Genomic DNA, 17,423 nt, shown 5'->3' with positions numbered 1-17,423 from the left:
ATAATTATTTTATTAAACTCATTTCGAGATCTTATAGGAGGACAGTGTAACACTATCGTTTGAGTCCATGACCTGTGCCTCTTTCACTGAGGCTGTCTGAAAATAAATATTTAGCCGGCGACATTTCGGGAATACTTCCAAACGCGTAAACCTATGACTATACAGCGAACAATTGTATTTATATTTTACGTATCAGTTATAGCATCTAGCTAGTTTTCACATAGCTAGAGAGGTAGATCAAACAACGCGTTATGATTAAACAAAAATCCAACGCCTAAAGGTGCCTTTCGTGGATATTTTATCTCAAAAAGCAATAAAATACTTTTTAATGATTCACAAATCTTTTTTTTTTTGCTGATGAGTTTGTCTTGTTTGTAATTCCTTCAGGTATCAGTCGTTACGCTTTGGATATTGTTTTCAGTTACTTAAGTGATTGAATAACTAAAATTCACATGACCCAATTACCCTGATATGCGTAACATAAGGTGAATTAAAACAGAACGCCCTATTAATGTTTGTTTTATCATGAAAACAATTCACAATTACGTGCTATAATTTTCCATACATGTCCATGGAACGGCAAGTGCTGCGCTGGACAAGACAACAAATAGGCACATGCCCAATTGCTGAATAGTGAAATATATTAGGCTGTCTGATGTGAGTAAGTAATAAGAAGATTCATGTTCAAGTTTTACTGATCCTTAAGAGGCAGTTATCCAAGTATTCATCGGTAAGGCTATTTTGATGCATGTGTTTGTGGTGTTTGTGTTTGTGTATGATGTGTTTCTCAAGTGTGTCTCCAGTTTATTGTAGTTTATTTCCCTTGCTTTCTAGACGGGTTTATTTTTTGCAATGTGTGCCATTGCTTTGAATCTTTACGGGTTTGTGTTTGGAAATTTTGATTTCAAAGCTTGTCCCTGTAGTTTGCATTGTATTACAGTCTCCGACATTTTATTGGTGTTATGTGGGCGATGGCCTCATTACAGAAAACAGTAATTAAAACAAACCTAATCTGAATGAATCAATAGCTCAGCGCTACAAATGTCGTTCCTGGCTGATATTTAATGAAGAACTGTTTGAAGAAACAGTCCTATCTTACTTATGTACATATAATGCTCACGTTAGAGAGCAAACAGGGTGAATTAGGTCAATTTTTGAAAAATCAAGGGCCAAAACGTTTCAATTAATAGCGCATTCCGGCTGTTAATTGAACTCAGGGAGTATGCCAATAAACATTGGAACCAAGTTTGGTAAAGATTTTATAACAAAGGCTTAAGTTGGAGAGCGGACATAAATGTGACGCCGCGGACGACCCGTAAGGAACAGAACTAGAAGGTGTCCATTTATTAATAGATGCAGCAAAAATTATAAATAAAGCTATAAAAAATATATTTTGAACCTTAAGGATAAAATATATTACCACAAAGTTTATGTATGATTTAAAGTGTTCCAATGTATGATTCCAACACAGCATTTAAATATCTATTATCATTCATATGAAGCAAGATGTCTCAACCGAAAAACATAAAGACGTCAGACAGTACCATGAAAAGCATTTACACTATTCTTACACACACATGTTATTGGGTTAAAATAAAATGATGTGCACTGTAATCGCCTGGTGAATTCCTCTGGGACCGCTGAAGGAATCCATGCAAAAATACGTTGCTTCTTGCGAAAATAGCAATTTATATAGCGTAGGTGTTTTACAGGGGTGTTACACTTAAAATCTTTTTGTTCGTGCTCTCCAAACATCGCCAACATTTGCCCACTTCTTTGGTATATTGCCCAATGAAAGATGGGCTTGTAATGGGTATGATATTTGTAGCCTAATTCAGGAACCATTGGTAAAGTCCTCAAGACCATGAATGCTTTTTTATCACCATGATGTTAACTTAAGACCCTAAATCATGTGTCAGTTATTGGATGCATTAATTGGCTTTATCTTGAAATATGCAGAAGAGGTATAGGGGTACATTAAATCAAAACAATTAAAACATATCCGTTTTAACTATTATAAAAGGTCATTGAGGGGGGAAATGCCTGTGTATATAGATCATTAGTACGATAATAAGTAAACAGAGCAACTCAGCATGAATTAAGATAGTTCCAGTTTTTCTTCAATCCTTACTAGAAAGCGATATTTCTGACATTTAAGGGCATATTATTCCATATTTCCAGTTTAACATATGAGAAAGCTCTCGTATCCTTCGGATATTCGTTTTCACATGAGAAATACTGTTATGGATGCTGCGTATAAATTTGTATGAATCCTTGTTTGAAAAATGTAACATATTATGTTGATAAGAATGAATCACCCATGTAAGCGCATGTGAAAATGATCGCAGTGTGATATTTACATCGATTTTCAAAAATAACACAACTGGAACCGAAACGTGAAGAGGAAGGTGTACGGATCTGTTTTGGAGAATCTGTTGTTTTCTGAATCTGTAGAATACAATATCATTTAAGACAAGATTGGTATTGTACCTTGCGAAATAGCACCGTGTAAGATGTATATAATGAGTCTAAGAACATGCCAAATGCGAAACTTGTTTGCCAAAATGTTTGAGATTTTACTTTTGTAGATGACGACTGCCCATCCACTTTGTATGCAAACAGGTAGAAACGCTAGAAATAATAATGCTTAAACTCAAAGATATCGTCTATATTGCAATATCAATGATGGGGAAGATGAATTTCACTTTATTTGTGTTTGTCGTTAATTGAACAAAGAACGAATACTTAAAGAAATTGTTTAAGGTTAGACCATCTGTGTTCAAGGATTTACAATTGTTAGAACAAACCCATAAAATTAATCTGTCTGTCTCATTGTCTGTCTTTATCAAACATAAATAAAGCCTTATCATTCAAACAGTGATACATAAAATTGAACCTTTAAAACAGTATTGCTATTAAATTAATAATACGCTGAATGGAAAGCCAGTGTATATCATTTTGCTTGAAGCGAAAATACGTTAAAACCTCCAAATATGTGATGTTTTTATAATACCAACTAAAGATGACTGCAACACTTTGTCATGCACTTCAAACTATATTCATCTTCCACTAATGCACCATGCTTTAAATATGAAAAAATGAAAAAAATATCTTTATTGGAAATCTTTCAAAAGAAAGTTTCTATGTGAAGTGTTAGGGGCGTGTTTCTTTTTCTTTCTTTCTTATAATGTTAGTATTTATGTGTACATTCACTTAATTATTTGATATTGAGATCATTTTAAGCTCTTTTCAATATAAATTTGTTGAAAAAGTATATAAATCTTCCACTTTAAAGCTGCTATTATTTAATCAAATGACATTCATTTGCACGCAATCCCATTAAATACATCGCTATTCATGGGGAAAGGAATGTATTTTAATAGATTTGAACGTTTTCCCTTCCAACCAATGAAATCAAAACTATCTCTTCATCTTTCTGAGTTTATAATTTTACATTTACAAGCAGGTGAAACATGACTTGTTTTCCCCTACAAATTCATTTAGGTTTCATGATGAAATCGCATAAATTCTTAAAGTAATTCAATGTATTTTTTATCGACGAGTACGTTCAGGTCTCCATTAACTTTCCATTCCATTTGAACGCACATTATGAGTATTGCAAAAATGTGGAAATGTATTAACCAAATAGTGCAATAACAAATTGCTACCTACATATTTGGCCCTGAATGTAAGTATGATATTATGTTAAAGTTTCTGTTGAAACATAGATACTTGTTTGTAATACCATACCTTCACAATCAATTTTGGGAATTGGTCTATAAGAACAAAGCGTGTGTGCGGTGTGTTTATTATCCAAACAGGATAGTAAATATTCTCATTTGATAGAAGGTCATAGAGATAACTGGAGACATTTCAGAAAGAATTATATCAAAGACTATCAAAAAGTGTAAGACAGTCAAGAATCCCAAAGATAACAAGTTCGTATATATGTATGTAGATATGTTCAAGTCCTTGCTCAACTTTATATGAAGAGAAAATGTTTGGTCATGTTATTGACGCACTTTTATTATCTGCTTTCAGGGCGTTGACGGGCAAATGGGACAACATTCACCTTTCTTTGTCTCCACATCACACTCCTCGCACGCCTGTACATAGCAGACGAGTTCCTCATCTTCACAATAACATGTCTTGCATGGATCTGAAGTTTGGGGTAAAATGGTATTACAGAAGAATCATAAGTATCCAACTCCGACGTAATCTTCTCCCTCAATACGCTACGATCACGTCTTTGCTTTCTTAACCGCATGATTTCCAATTGTCACATTTTTAAATCGTATTTAATTATGACAACTATTCTAGTCGCAAGATGTCTTATAAAATTTCGACGTGGTTTGCGGGATAATTGTTTTGGTATCCCTGTGCGGAGGTTTGTTTTATGTTTGTACGAATATGTATTTGCGGTCGTATGCAACCATTATTAGGGAAATATCAAGCATACTTAAGAATAATAAGTGTTTACACTTTTATAAAGCAAAGTTTCATATACAAATTAGATTTTGCAAAAGGCGATCTTTCGAAACAGAATGAACCCGTAGTATGTTTCAAGTTATTTTAATGAACAACTGAGGTCGGCAAACAACACAGGGTCTCGGTACGGAATGCTGTTAGGGCCATCGCCTGTGAAATTGTTGATCTGAAACGCGATACTCGAAAGTACGATGATGAAAACGTGAAATCAGGAAACTACGATGGTGAAAACGCGACAGTACGATAATGAAAACGCAACATTACGATAACGAAAACGTGATAATACGACAGTACGATGATGAAATTGCGATGAATTATTGTGTTTGCACCATCGTACTGTCGCGTTTTCAACATCGTACTTTCGTGATTTTGCGTTTCCAACATCGTAGTATCGTACTGTCGCGTTTTCGTCATCGTAATGTCGTGTTTTCATCACCGTACTATCGCGTTTTAATCATCGTGCTGTCGCGTTTTCATTATCGTACTGTCGTGTTTTCATCATCGTACTATTTTATCTTCGTACTATCGCGTTTCATTATCGTACTATCGCGTTTCCATGATCATACTTTCGCGTTTTCATCATCGTACTATCGCGTTTTCAGAATCGTACTGTCGTGTTTTCATCATCGTACTATCGCCTTCCGGTGCGCATGCGCATAGAAGAATTAACCTCCATGTGACAAAATGTCGGTTTCAGGGGTTTAAGTCATTGAATCATACCTTCAAATGAAGTTTTTATCACGCATTTACGAATTGATCTGAACAACTGTTCATTAAAGTTAAAACAACGATTGACACAATAAAAAATAAATTATGAATTGTCTTTATACAATAAAACCAACCAGTCGAAACAGTATCTTTGACAAGTTTTCCAAATGCAGTACCTCTGAGATCATATCATCATCATCATCATCAGCAGCAGCAGCAGCAGCAGCAGCAGCAGCTGCAGCAGCACCACCACAACCACAGAAACTTCTAAGTCATCATTCAATTTGTGGTAAATTAGTAACAACCCCTATCAACTTTCGAGTATAGCGTTTCGGATCAACACATTCATAGGCGATGGTATCCCGGCGGTTCGGTTCATGCATAATATTTTACTCGTTCCACGAGAAGCATTTGAATATGATGTCAAACGTCCTATTTTATCCGCGTAGTATTTCGGATGTGGATGTGCGCATGCGCTAGGTAACTGTATAATACGGTATCAGAAATGCAGCGTGTAATTTTCTATTAATTAAGTTAATGTTTTAATTAAGACGAAAATTTCACAGGTATAAGATATAAAAGAATAAGATCCTACATCGATGGTTACTTTACCTTTAACTGTTTTCGCTTGGGCCTTACAATTCCCTGAAAATAATGATACGAAACATTTTTAAAATAAAATTAATACACGCACATCATGCCTTCATTAAAGCAAATAAATGTAGCATTTACTCGAAAATGTGAATCGGGCGGAATTTAGGATAAACGATTATAAAATCTAAAGTGAATATGATGATATTCTCATTATACTAGTATTTGATAGAAGCCAAATAACATCTGACAATACCTTGTTTGCATTTAGGACAGCACTCCCATGGTCTCTGTATCTGGTCATCGCAGGTCAGAGGTTCACAGGGCGTCTGGGGTGTGCAATCTAAGATATTCGTAGTTTTAAATATATATTGCAGGTTTTAATCGTTAATAAATAACATCAGTTGAAACTGAATAACTGAAAAGCATACATATCTAAAGAAAATCAGGAGCAAATATCCAGTACAATAAGTGTAACATTAACATAAAGGGTTGGCATAGAATGTACGTATGTGACGTCATTAAGAATATGGTCAAATATATCTGAGGTAAATCAGTGAGGCGTCTTAGATGGAATAAAAATATCTTAAAAATACATCTTAAAAATAGATATCACAGTTAAATAAATTAAGGACCTTCCAGATAGCAATGTGCGAAGGGAAGGTCAATAATTTAAACGTTTCAAATGTTCTATCAGGGAGTCTTACGGAACATTATTTACAAGATTAAAACAAACATCTTTTGCAAATTAATTATTTTGGGTGTAATTAGAAACTGAGCAAATTTCATGAAGGAATATTTTAACAGAAATATGCTGAAATTCTCGTTTGCATTTTTAATGACAATAGGGATAAAGTTTAGTCAGTTTGGTACGCGTTATCCAAACTAAAGTACATTGTGGCTTTTTGATGTTTTTTAACAAGAAAATAAACATTCAATTAAAACGTGAACAATTGTAACTTAAGTACACTTCTTGGTTACAAAAATGCAAAACTCTTTGTTGAATAAAATCATTCCCCACAAAGCCACAAAAATTGTGTTGATCTTTTTAGCAACTGAAGCCATTCCTAACTTTGCATAAAATGCTTTCTAATATGCTTTAATTTATTCTTATTTAAATATCCGTTTGTAAAAATTGCTCAGATCACGACCACTTACATGTTATATTCCTGCTTAAATTTGTACCAAATTATAAACATATGACCATGATTTATATCATATATATATATATACACGTAACCATGCGAAATGTATCGGTTCAAGTATTTTAAATAATTAATAACTACTTTCATGATGAGTTAATCAAACTAAGGCTCTAATATAATCAAACAATGCTGATACTTCTTTAGAACACACTTACCTGGACATTCTTTCTTGGTACAAAGCACCTGCCCGTCATTGCAACGACACCGGTTACATTTGTCCACCCAGATAGACCCATCAGCGAAGGCATTGTCCCCCACCACGCATTGCCTTTCTACATAAAAGAAGTTTCCAAGCGCCATTACAAGAGCATCAATTTCAGTTTGACACATTTTACATTTTTTATTTATTTTTTGTCTCAGGATCAGTTATTTTGGTATCAATGCCATCAATTTAGTCATATAAAATAACACACAACAGAACAGATCATAATTCTTCGAAAAAAAAAGCCAAAAATTCAAATTCCTTACAGCTTAAGTAACGCTTTTAGTCATAAAACATCAATTTTCAAATATATATCTGAAAAACTGCGATCTAATAATAAGTCTGCCTTCTCCTTCCAGACTTTTACGTAAAAATATGCTAATTCCAAGACATAAACAATAAATTAAAAAAATGTTAAAACGGTCAATCTGTCAGTGTGCAGCTTTAAAGATTAAACACTTAATTTTAAACAGCCAGCTTTGGTTAGTTTAAACTGTCCATTGGCAGTTTTAGTGCAACACTACCAAACTCATCCAACATCGACTTTCAAGAGCGGTATTTTAATAGATAATGATTAAAAAACTCTACCGCATTAAAAGTTATCCAGAGCAACTTTATTAAGATGCGATATATCATACTAATTTCATTTCTTGACTAAAGTATGTATAAAAATGTTTAAATTAAGACATATTATATCAACTCCTGACAACCAACTATTTCAATAGATTTGCCCCGTGTCTATACTACGTAACAATCACTTTTATAACTTTTTCTGTTTTAGATAGCCGCCGAATACGGTAACTCAACATTATAACTTTTTCTGTTTTAGATTGCCGCCGAATACGGTAACTCAACATTTGTTGGTATTAATTTAAATATGTGTGCGTCTGTTTGGTATCGACTCCTTGTATTATTACACATTGTCATAGAAGGTTGTTGCCTTCGGGGCTTACCCGCTGCCCCGGTATTCCATTTGATTATTACACAATATCATAGTAGGTAGTTGGCTACACCACTTGCCCTCTTCCTCTGTATTGCATTACAATATTATACAATATCATAAATATCATAGAATATTGTTGACTAAAGAACTTGCCCACTGACTCTGTAGTGAATAATATAAGTATACTATATCATAGAAGTCTGCCGACTTAAGAACTAGCCCACTGCCTCTGTATTGAATTACATAAGTATACTATATCATAGAAGTCTGTCGACTGTAGGACACGCCCACTGCCTCTGTATTGAATTACATAAGTATACTATATCATAGAAGTCTGTCGACTGTAGGACACGCCCACTGCCTCTGTATTGAATTACATAAGTATACTATATCATAGAAGTCTGTCGACTGTAGGACACGCCCACTGCCTCTGTATTGAATTACATAAGTATACTACATCAAAGAAGTCTGTCGACTGTAGGACACGCCCACTGCCTCTGTATTGAATTACATAAGTATACTATATCATAGAAGTCTGTCGACTGTAGGACACGCCCACTGCCTCTGTATTGAATTACATAAATATACTACATCAAAGAAGTCTGTCGACTGTAGGAGACGCCCACTGCCTCTGTATTGAATAACATAAATATACTATATCAAAGAAGTCTGTTGACTTGAGAACTAGCCCGCTGCCTCTGTAATGTATAAAATGAATATACAATATCGTAGAAGATTGTTGACTTTAGGACATGACCACTGCCTCTGTATTGAATTGCATAAATATACAATATCGTAGAAGATTGTTGACTTAAGAACTTGCCCACTCCCGCTGTATTGAATTACATAAATATACTATATCATAGAAGATTGTTGACTTAAGAACTTGCCCACTCCCGCTGTATTGAATTACATAAATATACTATATCATAGAAGATTGTTGACTTCAGAACATACCCACTGCCTCTGTATTGCATAACATTAGAATACAATATCATAGAAGATTGTTGACTTTAGGACGTGCCCACTGCCTCTGTATTACATTACATTATTATACAATTTAATACACGATTGTTGTCCACAGGACAAGGATCCATTGGATAATTTTACAATATCATAGTAATTTATTGTCTACTAGACTTTTTCTGTGCCTCTGTATTCCATTACATTATTATACATTATTGAGGTAGATTGATGACAACAGGACTTGTACGGTTATCCTGTATTCCATTACGTTATTATACAATATCATAGTAGATAGTTGACTAGAGGACTTGTCCGAGGGCCCTGTATTCCATTATAGTATCATACAAATTCAGGACTTGCCAAATACTCCTGTATTCCATTTGATTATTATACATTATTGTAGATTGTTGAATTCAGGACTTGCCCGCTGCCTCTGTATTCAATTACATTATTAAACAAAATTATAGTTGATTGTTGACAACATGGCTTGTCCGGTGCCCCTGTATTACATTACATTATTACACAATATCATAGTAGATTGTTGAATTCGGGACTAGTCCGTTGCCCCTGTATTGCATTACATTATTACACAATATCATAGTAGATTGTTGAATTCGGGACTAGTCCGTTGCCCCTGTATTACATTACATTATTACACAATATCATAGTAGATTGTTGAATTCAGGACAAGTCCGTTGCCCTTGTATTACATTACATTATTACACAATATCATAGTAGATTGTTGAATTCGGGACTTGCCCGTTGCCCCTGTATTACATTACATTATTACACAATATCATAGTAGATTGTTGAATTCGGGACTTGCCCGTTGCCCCTGTATTACATTACATTATTACACAATATCATAGTAGATTGTTGAATTCAGGACTAGTCCGTTGCCCCTGTATTACATTACATTATTACACAATATCATAGTAGATTGTTAAATTCAGGACTTGCCCGTTGCCCCTGTATTACATTACATTATTACACAATATCATAGTAGATTGTTGAATTCAGGACAAGTCCGTTGCCCCTGTATTACATTACATTATTACACAATATTATAGTAGATTGTTGAATTCAGGACAAGTCCGTTGCCCCTGTATTACATTACATTATTACACAATATCATAGTAGATTGTTGAATTCGGGACTAGTCCGTTGCCCCTGTATTACATTACATTATTACACAATATCATAGTAGATTGTTGAATTCAGGACAAGTCCGTTGCCCTTGTATTACATTACATTATTACACAATATCATAGTAGATTGTTGAATTCGGGACTTGCCCGTTGCCCCTGTATTACATTACATTATTACACAATATCATAGTAGATTGTTGAATTCGGGACTTGTCCGTTGCCCCTGTATTACATTACATTATTACACAATATCATAGTAGATTGTTGAATTCGGGACTAGTCCGTTGCCCCTGTATTACATTACATTATTACACAATATCATAGTAGATTGTTGAATTCAGGACAAGTCCGTTGCCCCTGTATTACATTACATTATTACACAATATCATAGTAGATTGTTGAATTCGGGACAAGTCCGTTGCCCCTGTATTACATTATATTATAACACAATATCATAGTAGATTGTTGAATTCGGGACTAGTCCGTTGCCCTTGTATTACATTACATTATTACACAATATCATAGTAGATTGTTGAATTCGGGACTTGCCCGTTGCCCCTGTATTACATTACATTATTACACAATATCATAGTAGATTGTTGAATTCAGGACTTGTCCGTTGCCCCTGTATTACATTACATTATTACACAATATCATAGTAGATTGTTGAATTCGGGACTAGTCCGTTGCCCCTGTATTACATTACATTATTACACAATATCATAGTAGATTGTTGAATTCGGGACTTGTCCGTTGCCCCTGTATTACATTACATTATTACACAATATCATAGTAGATTGTTGAATTCAGGACTTGTCCGTTGCCCCTGTATTACATTACATTATTACACAATATCATAGTAGATTGTTGAATTCGGGACAAGTCCGTTGCCCCTGTATTACATTATATTATAACACAATATCATAGTAGATTGTTGAATTCGGGACTAGTCCGTTGCCCCTATATTACATTACATTATTACACAATATTATAGTAGATTGTTGAATTCAGGACAAGTCCGTTGCCCCTGTATTACATTACATTATTACACAATATCATAGTAGATTGTTGAATTCAGGACAAGTCCGTTGCCCTTGTATTACATTACATTATTACACAATATCATAGTAGATTGTTGAATTCGGGACTTGCCCGTTGCCCCTGTATTACATTACATTATTACACAATATCATAGTAGATTGTTGAATTCGGGACTTGTCCGTTGCCCTTGTATTACATTACATTATTACACAATATCATAGTAGATTGTTGAATTCGGGACTAGTCCGTTGCCCCTATATTACATTACATTATTACACAATATCATAGTAGATTGTTGAATTCAGGACAAGTCCGTTGCCCTTGTATTACATTACATTATTACACAATATCATAGTAGATTGTTGAATTCGGGACTTGCCCGTTGCCCTTGTATTATATTACATTATTACAAAATATCATAGTAGATTGTTGAATTCAGGACTTGCCCGTTGCCCTTGTATTATTTTACATTATTACACAATATTATAGTAGATTGTTGAATTCGGGACTTGCCCGTTGCCCCTGTATTACATTACATTATTACACAATATCATAGTAGATTGTTGAATTCGGGACTTGCCCGTTGCCCCTGTATTACATTACATTATTACACAATATCATAGTAGATTGTTGAATTCGGGACTTGCCCGCTGCCCCTGTATTCCATTACATTATTATACAATAGCATAGTAGATTTTTGACTTCAGGACTTGCCCGCTGCCCCTGTATTCCATTACATTATTATATAATAGCATAGTAGATTTTTGACTTCAGGACTTACCCGCTGGCCCTGTATTCCATTACATTATTATATAATAGCATAGTAGATTTTTGACTTCAGGACTTACCCGCTGCCCCTGCATTATTACATTATAATACAATAGCATAGTAGATTGTTGAATTTAGGACTAGCCCGCTGCCCCTGTTCTCCATAACATTATTCTACAATAATATGTTCATGGGATATTTTATCGTATAAACCATATATTGTATCAAGTTTGTACGTAGAATGCACGTATCTTTAAAAATACCATACAAAGCGTGTGTTTTTTAACATTATGAGCTGGGCATACATACAAAATGAGTGAGACTTTTAACTATCATGATATCTGAACAACTGTTAGTGCATTTGGTGGACTTTTTTTCTCCCATGGCAATTGCGTCAATGTGTTTTACAATATAATTGGATTTTTTTCTCTGATTGGTTTGTACTTTATAAAGAAATCGTTACGTCTTGATCTTGGATTTAGATAATAAAATGATTGCAAACTTACAATGTTTACAAATCTCACTTTAAAAGCTTAAAATAAGTTGACTTCAAACAAAATCAAGTGTCGTATTTTTTATTAACTATGCAAAGAAATTACAACTAATATGTATTCATTTCATGCTTTCTGGTGGTGAATTGAAATATAACGGTTGAAACACTGGGTTTAACGAAACATGATTTCACTGTTTTCTCGGATTGTACCCGTTTCATGGTGAAATTGTAACATACACGCATAGAATGCCGTGATTTATTTTGAAATTTCGCGCGGTTTTCCAATTAATTATCAGTTAAATTTTGTTTTTGTTAATTTATATCAAAAGAAAAAGTGTTTGTTTCAGTGTAAGATGGCAACATATGCATCATCGCGTGAACACCAAAGGTAAATACTTCACTCGTGCCACTTATGAAATATTTCGTTTTGTTCCTACTCATATCTTAAATTGAAACAAACAATAGTCTTCTATAAAAATCCATCAAACAGCATGCCATTTGGCTGCCTCCTGAATAGAGAGAACAAAGGTTAGCAAGTATTGATTGTTCGAACATTTTAAATGGTCCGCAAAGATGTTATGTGGATGGTGGAAAACAATGGATACCTGAAACCACTTAGAACACAAAACTACTCAAAATGCAACAATGATCTAACAGCCTGAATTTACACTGAAGTTGGTGTTGCATGGTTACCAACGGATATCTCTAAATCAAGTTTTTTTTCATTAAGGCAATGGCTGATGAAATCAAAGGAAATATCGCGTATTTGGGATTAAGGACCGTTTGTCTAAACATACGACATCATTTCTTTCAAAGGCGCCAATGTATAACTGCTTTAGTTAATACCAATATGCTTAAAACCGGATTACACCCCAGAATATATACAGACTGTGTTAATCAATTTTCAAAAGAGTTTTCCTTTACAGACGAACTATGGACTTGGAAATGATATGCCCTAATCGCGTGAAACAAGCAGTACTTATTAGAAAGAAAGAAAGAAAGAAAGAAAGTGAGTAAGAAAGAAAGAAAGAAAGAAAGAAAGAAAGAAAGAAAGAAAGAAAGTGAGTATGCAAGAAAGACTCAATATTTTTCTTTTTTTAAAAAAACTTTCTCAGAACATTTTATATCGGTAACTTTTTGTTGACTTTTGTTCGATGACTCGAAGATAGACGCACATCATATCAAGACAACAGACACAAAAAATTATGTGGTGAATGTTAAAATATCCTTATCAATAAAAGTTGGCGTTGCTAACTTGAAACAGTCAGTAAAAATGAGTTCAACCCCCTTGAAACGGTCGGTACAAATGAGTTCAACCACCTTGAAACAGTCAGTACAAATGAGTTCAACCCCCTTGAAACGGTCAGTACAAATGATTTCAACCACCTTGAAACGGTCAGTACAAATGATTTCAACCACCTTGTAACGGTCAGTACAAATGAGTCCAACCTCCTTGAAACGGTCAGTACAAATGATTTCATCCCCCTCGAAACGGTCGGCACAAATGAGTTCAACCCCCTTGAAACGGTCAGTACAAATGATTTCAACCACCTCGAAACGGTCGGTACAAATGAGTCCAACCTCCTTGAAACGGTCAGTACAAACGATTTCATTCCCCTCGAAACGGTCGGTACAAATGAGTCCAACCCCCTCGAAACGGTCAGTACAAATGATTTCATCCCCCTCGAAACGGTCGGTACAAATGAGTCCAACCCCCTCGAAACGGTCAGTACAAATGATTTCAACCCCCTCGAAACGGTCGGTACAAATGAGTCCAACCCCCTCGAAACGGTCGGTACAAATGTAGTAAACCAAATCGAAACGGTCAGTACAAATGAGTCCAACCACCTCGAAACGGTCAGTACAAATGATTTCAACCCCCTCGAAACGGTCAGTACAAATGATTTCAACCACCTCGAAACGGTCAGTACAAATGAGTCCAACCCCCTCGAAACGGTCGGTACAAATGATTTCAACCACCTTGTAACGGTCGGTACAAATGATTTCAACCACCTCGAAACGGTCAGTACAAATGATTTCAACCACCTTGAAACGGTCAGTACAAATGATTTCAACCACCTTGTAACGGTCAGTACAAATGATTTCAACCACCTTGTAACGGTCAGTACAAATGATTTCAACCACCTCGAAACGGTCGGTACAAATGATTTCAACCACCTCGAAACGGTCGGTACAAATGAGTCCAACCTCCTCGAAACGGTCAGTACAAATGATTTCATCCCCCTCGAAACGGTCGGCACAAATGAGTTCAACCCCCTTGAAACGGTCAGTACAAATGATTTCAACCACCTCGAAACGGTCGGTACAAATGAGTCCAACCTCCTCGAAACGGTCAGTACAAATGATTTCATCCCCCTCGAAACGGTCGGTACAAATGATTTCAACCCCCTCGAAACGGTCGGTACAAATGATTTCATCCCCCTCGAAACGGTCGGTACAAATGATTTCATTCCCCTCGAAACGGTCAGTACAAATGATTTCAACCCCCTCGAAACGGTCGGTACAAATGAGTCCAACCCCCTCGAAACGGTCGGTACAAATGTAGTAAACCAAATCGAAACGGTCAGTACAAATGAGTCCAACCACCTCGAAACGGTCAGTACAAATGATTTCAACCCCCTCGAAACGGTCAGTACAAATGATTTCAACCACCTCGAAACGGTCGGTACAAATGAGTCCAACCCCCTCGAAACGGTCAGTACAAATGAGTCCAACCCCCTCGAAACGGTCGGTACAAATGAGTCCAACCACCTCGAAACGGTCAGTACAAATGAGTCCAACCACCTTGAAACGGTCGGTACAAATGATTTCAACCATCTCGAAACGGTCAGTACAAATGAGTCCAACCACCTCGAAACGGTCGGTACAAATCAGTCCAACCACCTTGAAACGGTCGGTACAAATGAGTCCAACCACCTCGAAACGGTCGGTACAAATGAGTCCAACCACCTTGAAACGGTCGGTACAAATGATTTCATCCCCCTTGGGGTTAGACATATTTACGAAATGTCAACCAGACACTTGTACCAACTTTTATTGCTAAAATTAACAAATCAAAAACAAACAGAAATATATTAAAACTACTAAAGAACATTGACGGGAGAAAATGGTGGTATGCATTTACTGTCGAATGACTTAATGCATGTACTAATATTTTATTTCTTATATTAAGGTTAATATTTTAAATATTTGAAACATGACTTTCGTACAGCTTCAACGAGCAGAAAAAAAGTGAATACTCACTGACTTTTCCGGCGTAGCTGGCACAAACCATTGCCAGTATAATTCAAAAAAACATGTAGACGGTCTGCATTTTTCTTCTTTATAATTCTACAACGGGTATGCCTGCGTATCGTTCAAGTTCGAATGTGTGTGTGTGTATCTACCTCGCTTCTGTGCGACTATTATACTATGCGCGCAGTCAAAATATCAATGAAACAACACAGTTACAATCGACCTCAGATGAATATGTTTTAATGACATAAATGGTACATAGAAACACTGTAGCGTATTGAAATAATTTATTTAAATATAGTCATAGCCTCACGACGATATCAATACAATACGTGTAATCAACATCTAGCATCGATTAACACTTACTTTTGTGGAAAAGGACCATTTAGAAATCATAAAAATAATCGCTTTTGTAAACTTTAGTTTCGGCAGAGCCTGCTTTCTTCATATTTGAATAGCGAATGGTACGGGTCGTACACAATGACACTAACCTAAGGCAGGTACAATGTCTAGTCGAATTAATAATTTTCAAATGATATCTTTATAAAGCATGAAAGTAACATTAATATTACGGTTTGTACATGTATTAAAGACAAAGGTGTTTATAACAGGTTGAATTATTATTCTTGAACTTTTCTTATTATCAAGCTTCTATAGTCAGTACATTCGGAACTCTAATATTACGTTCTGCATGTCGGTCCTTGAGTTCAATAAAATAATTTAAAAGCAGCTTTAACTTAACGGTGCGACTTTGATCGTTCTCCCAGTCCAGTCGGGGTAGAAAATTGAAGGCGATTTAAACATGGTCACGAGTGAGAATTTGGGGTTCTTCTTTAAGAAATGTTCGATAGTTTATGAAATATTTTATTATATCACATTTAGACAAATTTATCTGGGAGAAGGATTAACTTGTTTTTGGTTCCAGGTAGTATAGAAATGGATTTTTTTAATAAATAGGGCTTTTTGCCCAAATCCATTGGACTTCATCTGGTCGTTTTAAATGTTGCCGTTATGTCTTTATCTTGTTCCGATTCTTCAGATGTTGAAGAGTACTCCATTTGGCGCAAAATTTTGACAGTTTATATGTAAGGTTTCACCTGGGACCAATAATACATGTAATCTTACTCCCAGGTTTCACATAAAGCAAATGTTGCGAGCCTTTTATTATAATTAACGACGATCATTTTCACCACTGACTATGTCTTCTTCACGAACACGAAGATCAACATCAAAGAGAAAAGTTTGTATTTGTTATATACGACTTTACTTCCACTTTTCAGTGAGTTTATACATTCTAAAAAGATTGAATGATTTCCAGCGCGACAGTACAACATGAGGTAAACAGGCTTGTAAAACTTATCCAATAATACAATATTGCTCGATCTGGCAATTAGTTCCGGTTTAAGCAATCATAAGAACAAAAGACAAGGGGGAGGACGTAATTTCATTTTCTGGCAAACATTAAGTGAGAATAATGTTTCAGGGTAAACAAAATGGCGTATTTGGATTGATATATACCGATTCTGGGACCAATTTTTGCCTGGTAATTTGACTTTTATAAAAAGTTAAAAAAGTTATTGAACAGATTGTGGCTCGGGAGGTAGTCTAAAATAAT

General features: G+C 35.4%; 1 protein-coding gene across 2 annotated transcripts in view; it reads left to right on the top strand.

Moving 5' to 3' along the window:
* LOC128229995 (WD repeat-containing protein 76-like) overlaps positions 1 to 17,423 on the top strand; it is a 48,755-nt gene that overhangs the window by 10,239 nt on the left and 21,093 nt on the right. The window contains exon 2 of one of the 2 annotated variants that reach the window (XM_052941961.1): positions 4,042 to 4,171. In XM_052941961.1, the coding sequence (XP_052797921.1) occupies positions 4,145 to 4,171 (27 nt within the window). In that variant the 5' untranslated portion in view covers positions 4,042 to 4,144. Of the gene's footprint in view, positions 1 to 4,041; positions 4,172 to 16,912; positions 17,049 to 17,423 lie in introns of those variants that run through there. The other variant, XM_052941960.1, reaches the window with a different exon arrangement.

The sequence above is a fragment of the Mya arenaria genome, chromosome 4, assembly GCF_026914265.1.
Source record: "Mya arenaria isolate MELC-2E11 chromosome 4, ASM2691426v1".
In the NCBI taxonomy this organism is placed as follows: Eukaryota; Metazoa; Mollusca; class Bivalvia; order Myida; family Myidae; genus Mya; species Mya arenaria.
Note: the sequence above shows the minus strand (reverse complement) of the source record. Positions and strands in the feature narration are given on the sequence as shown.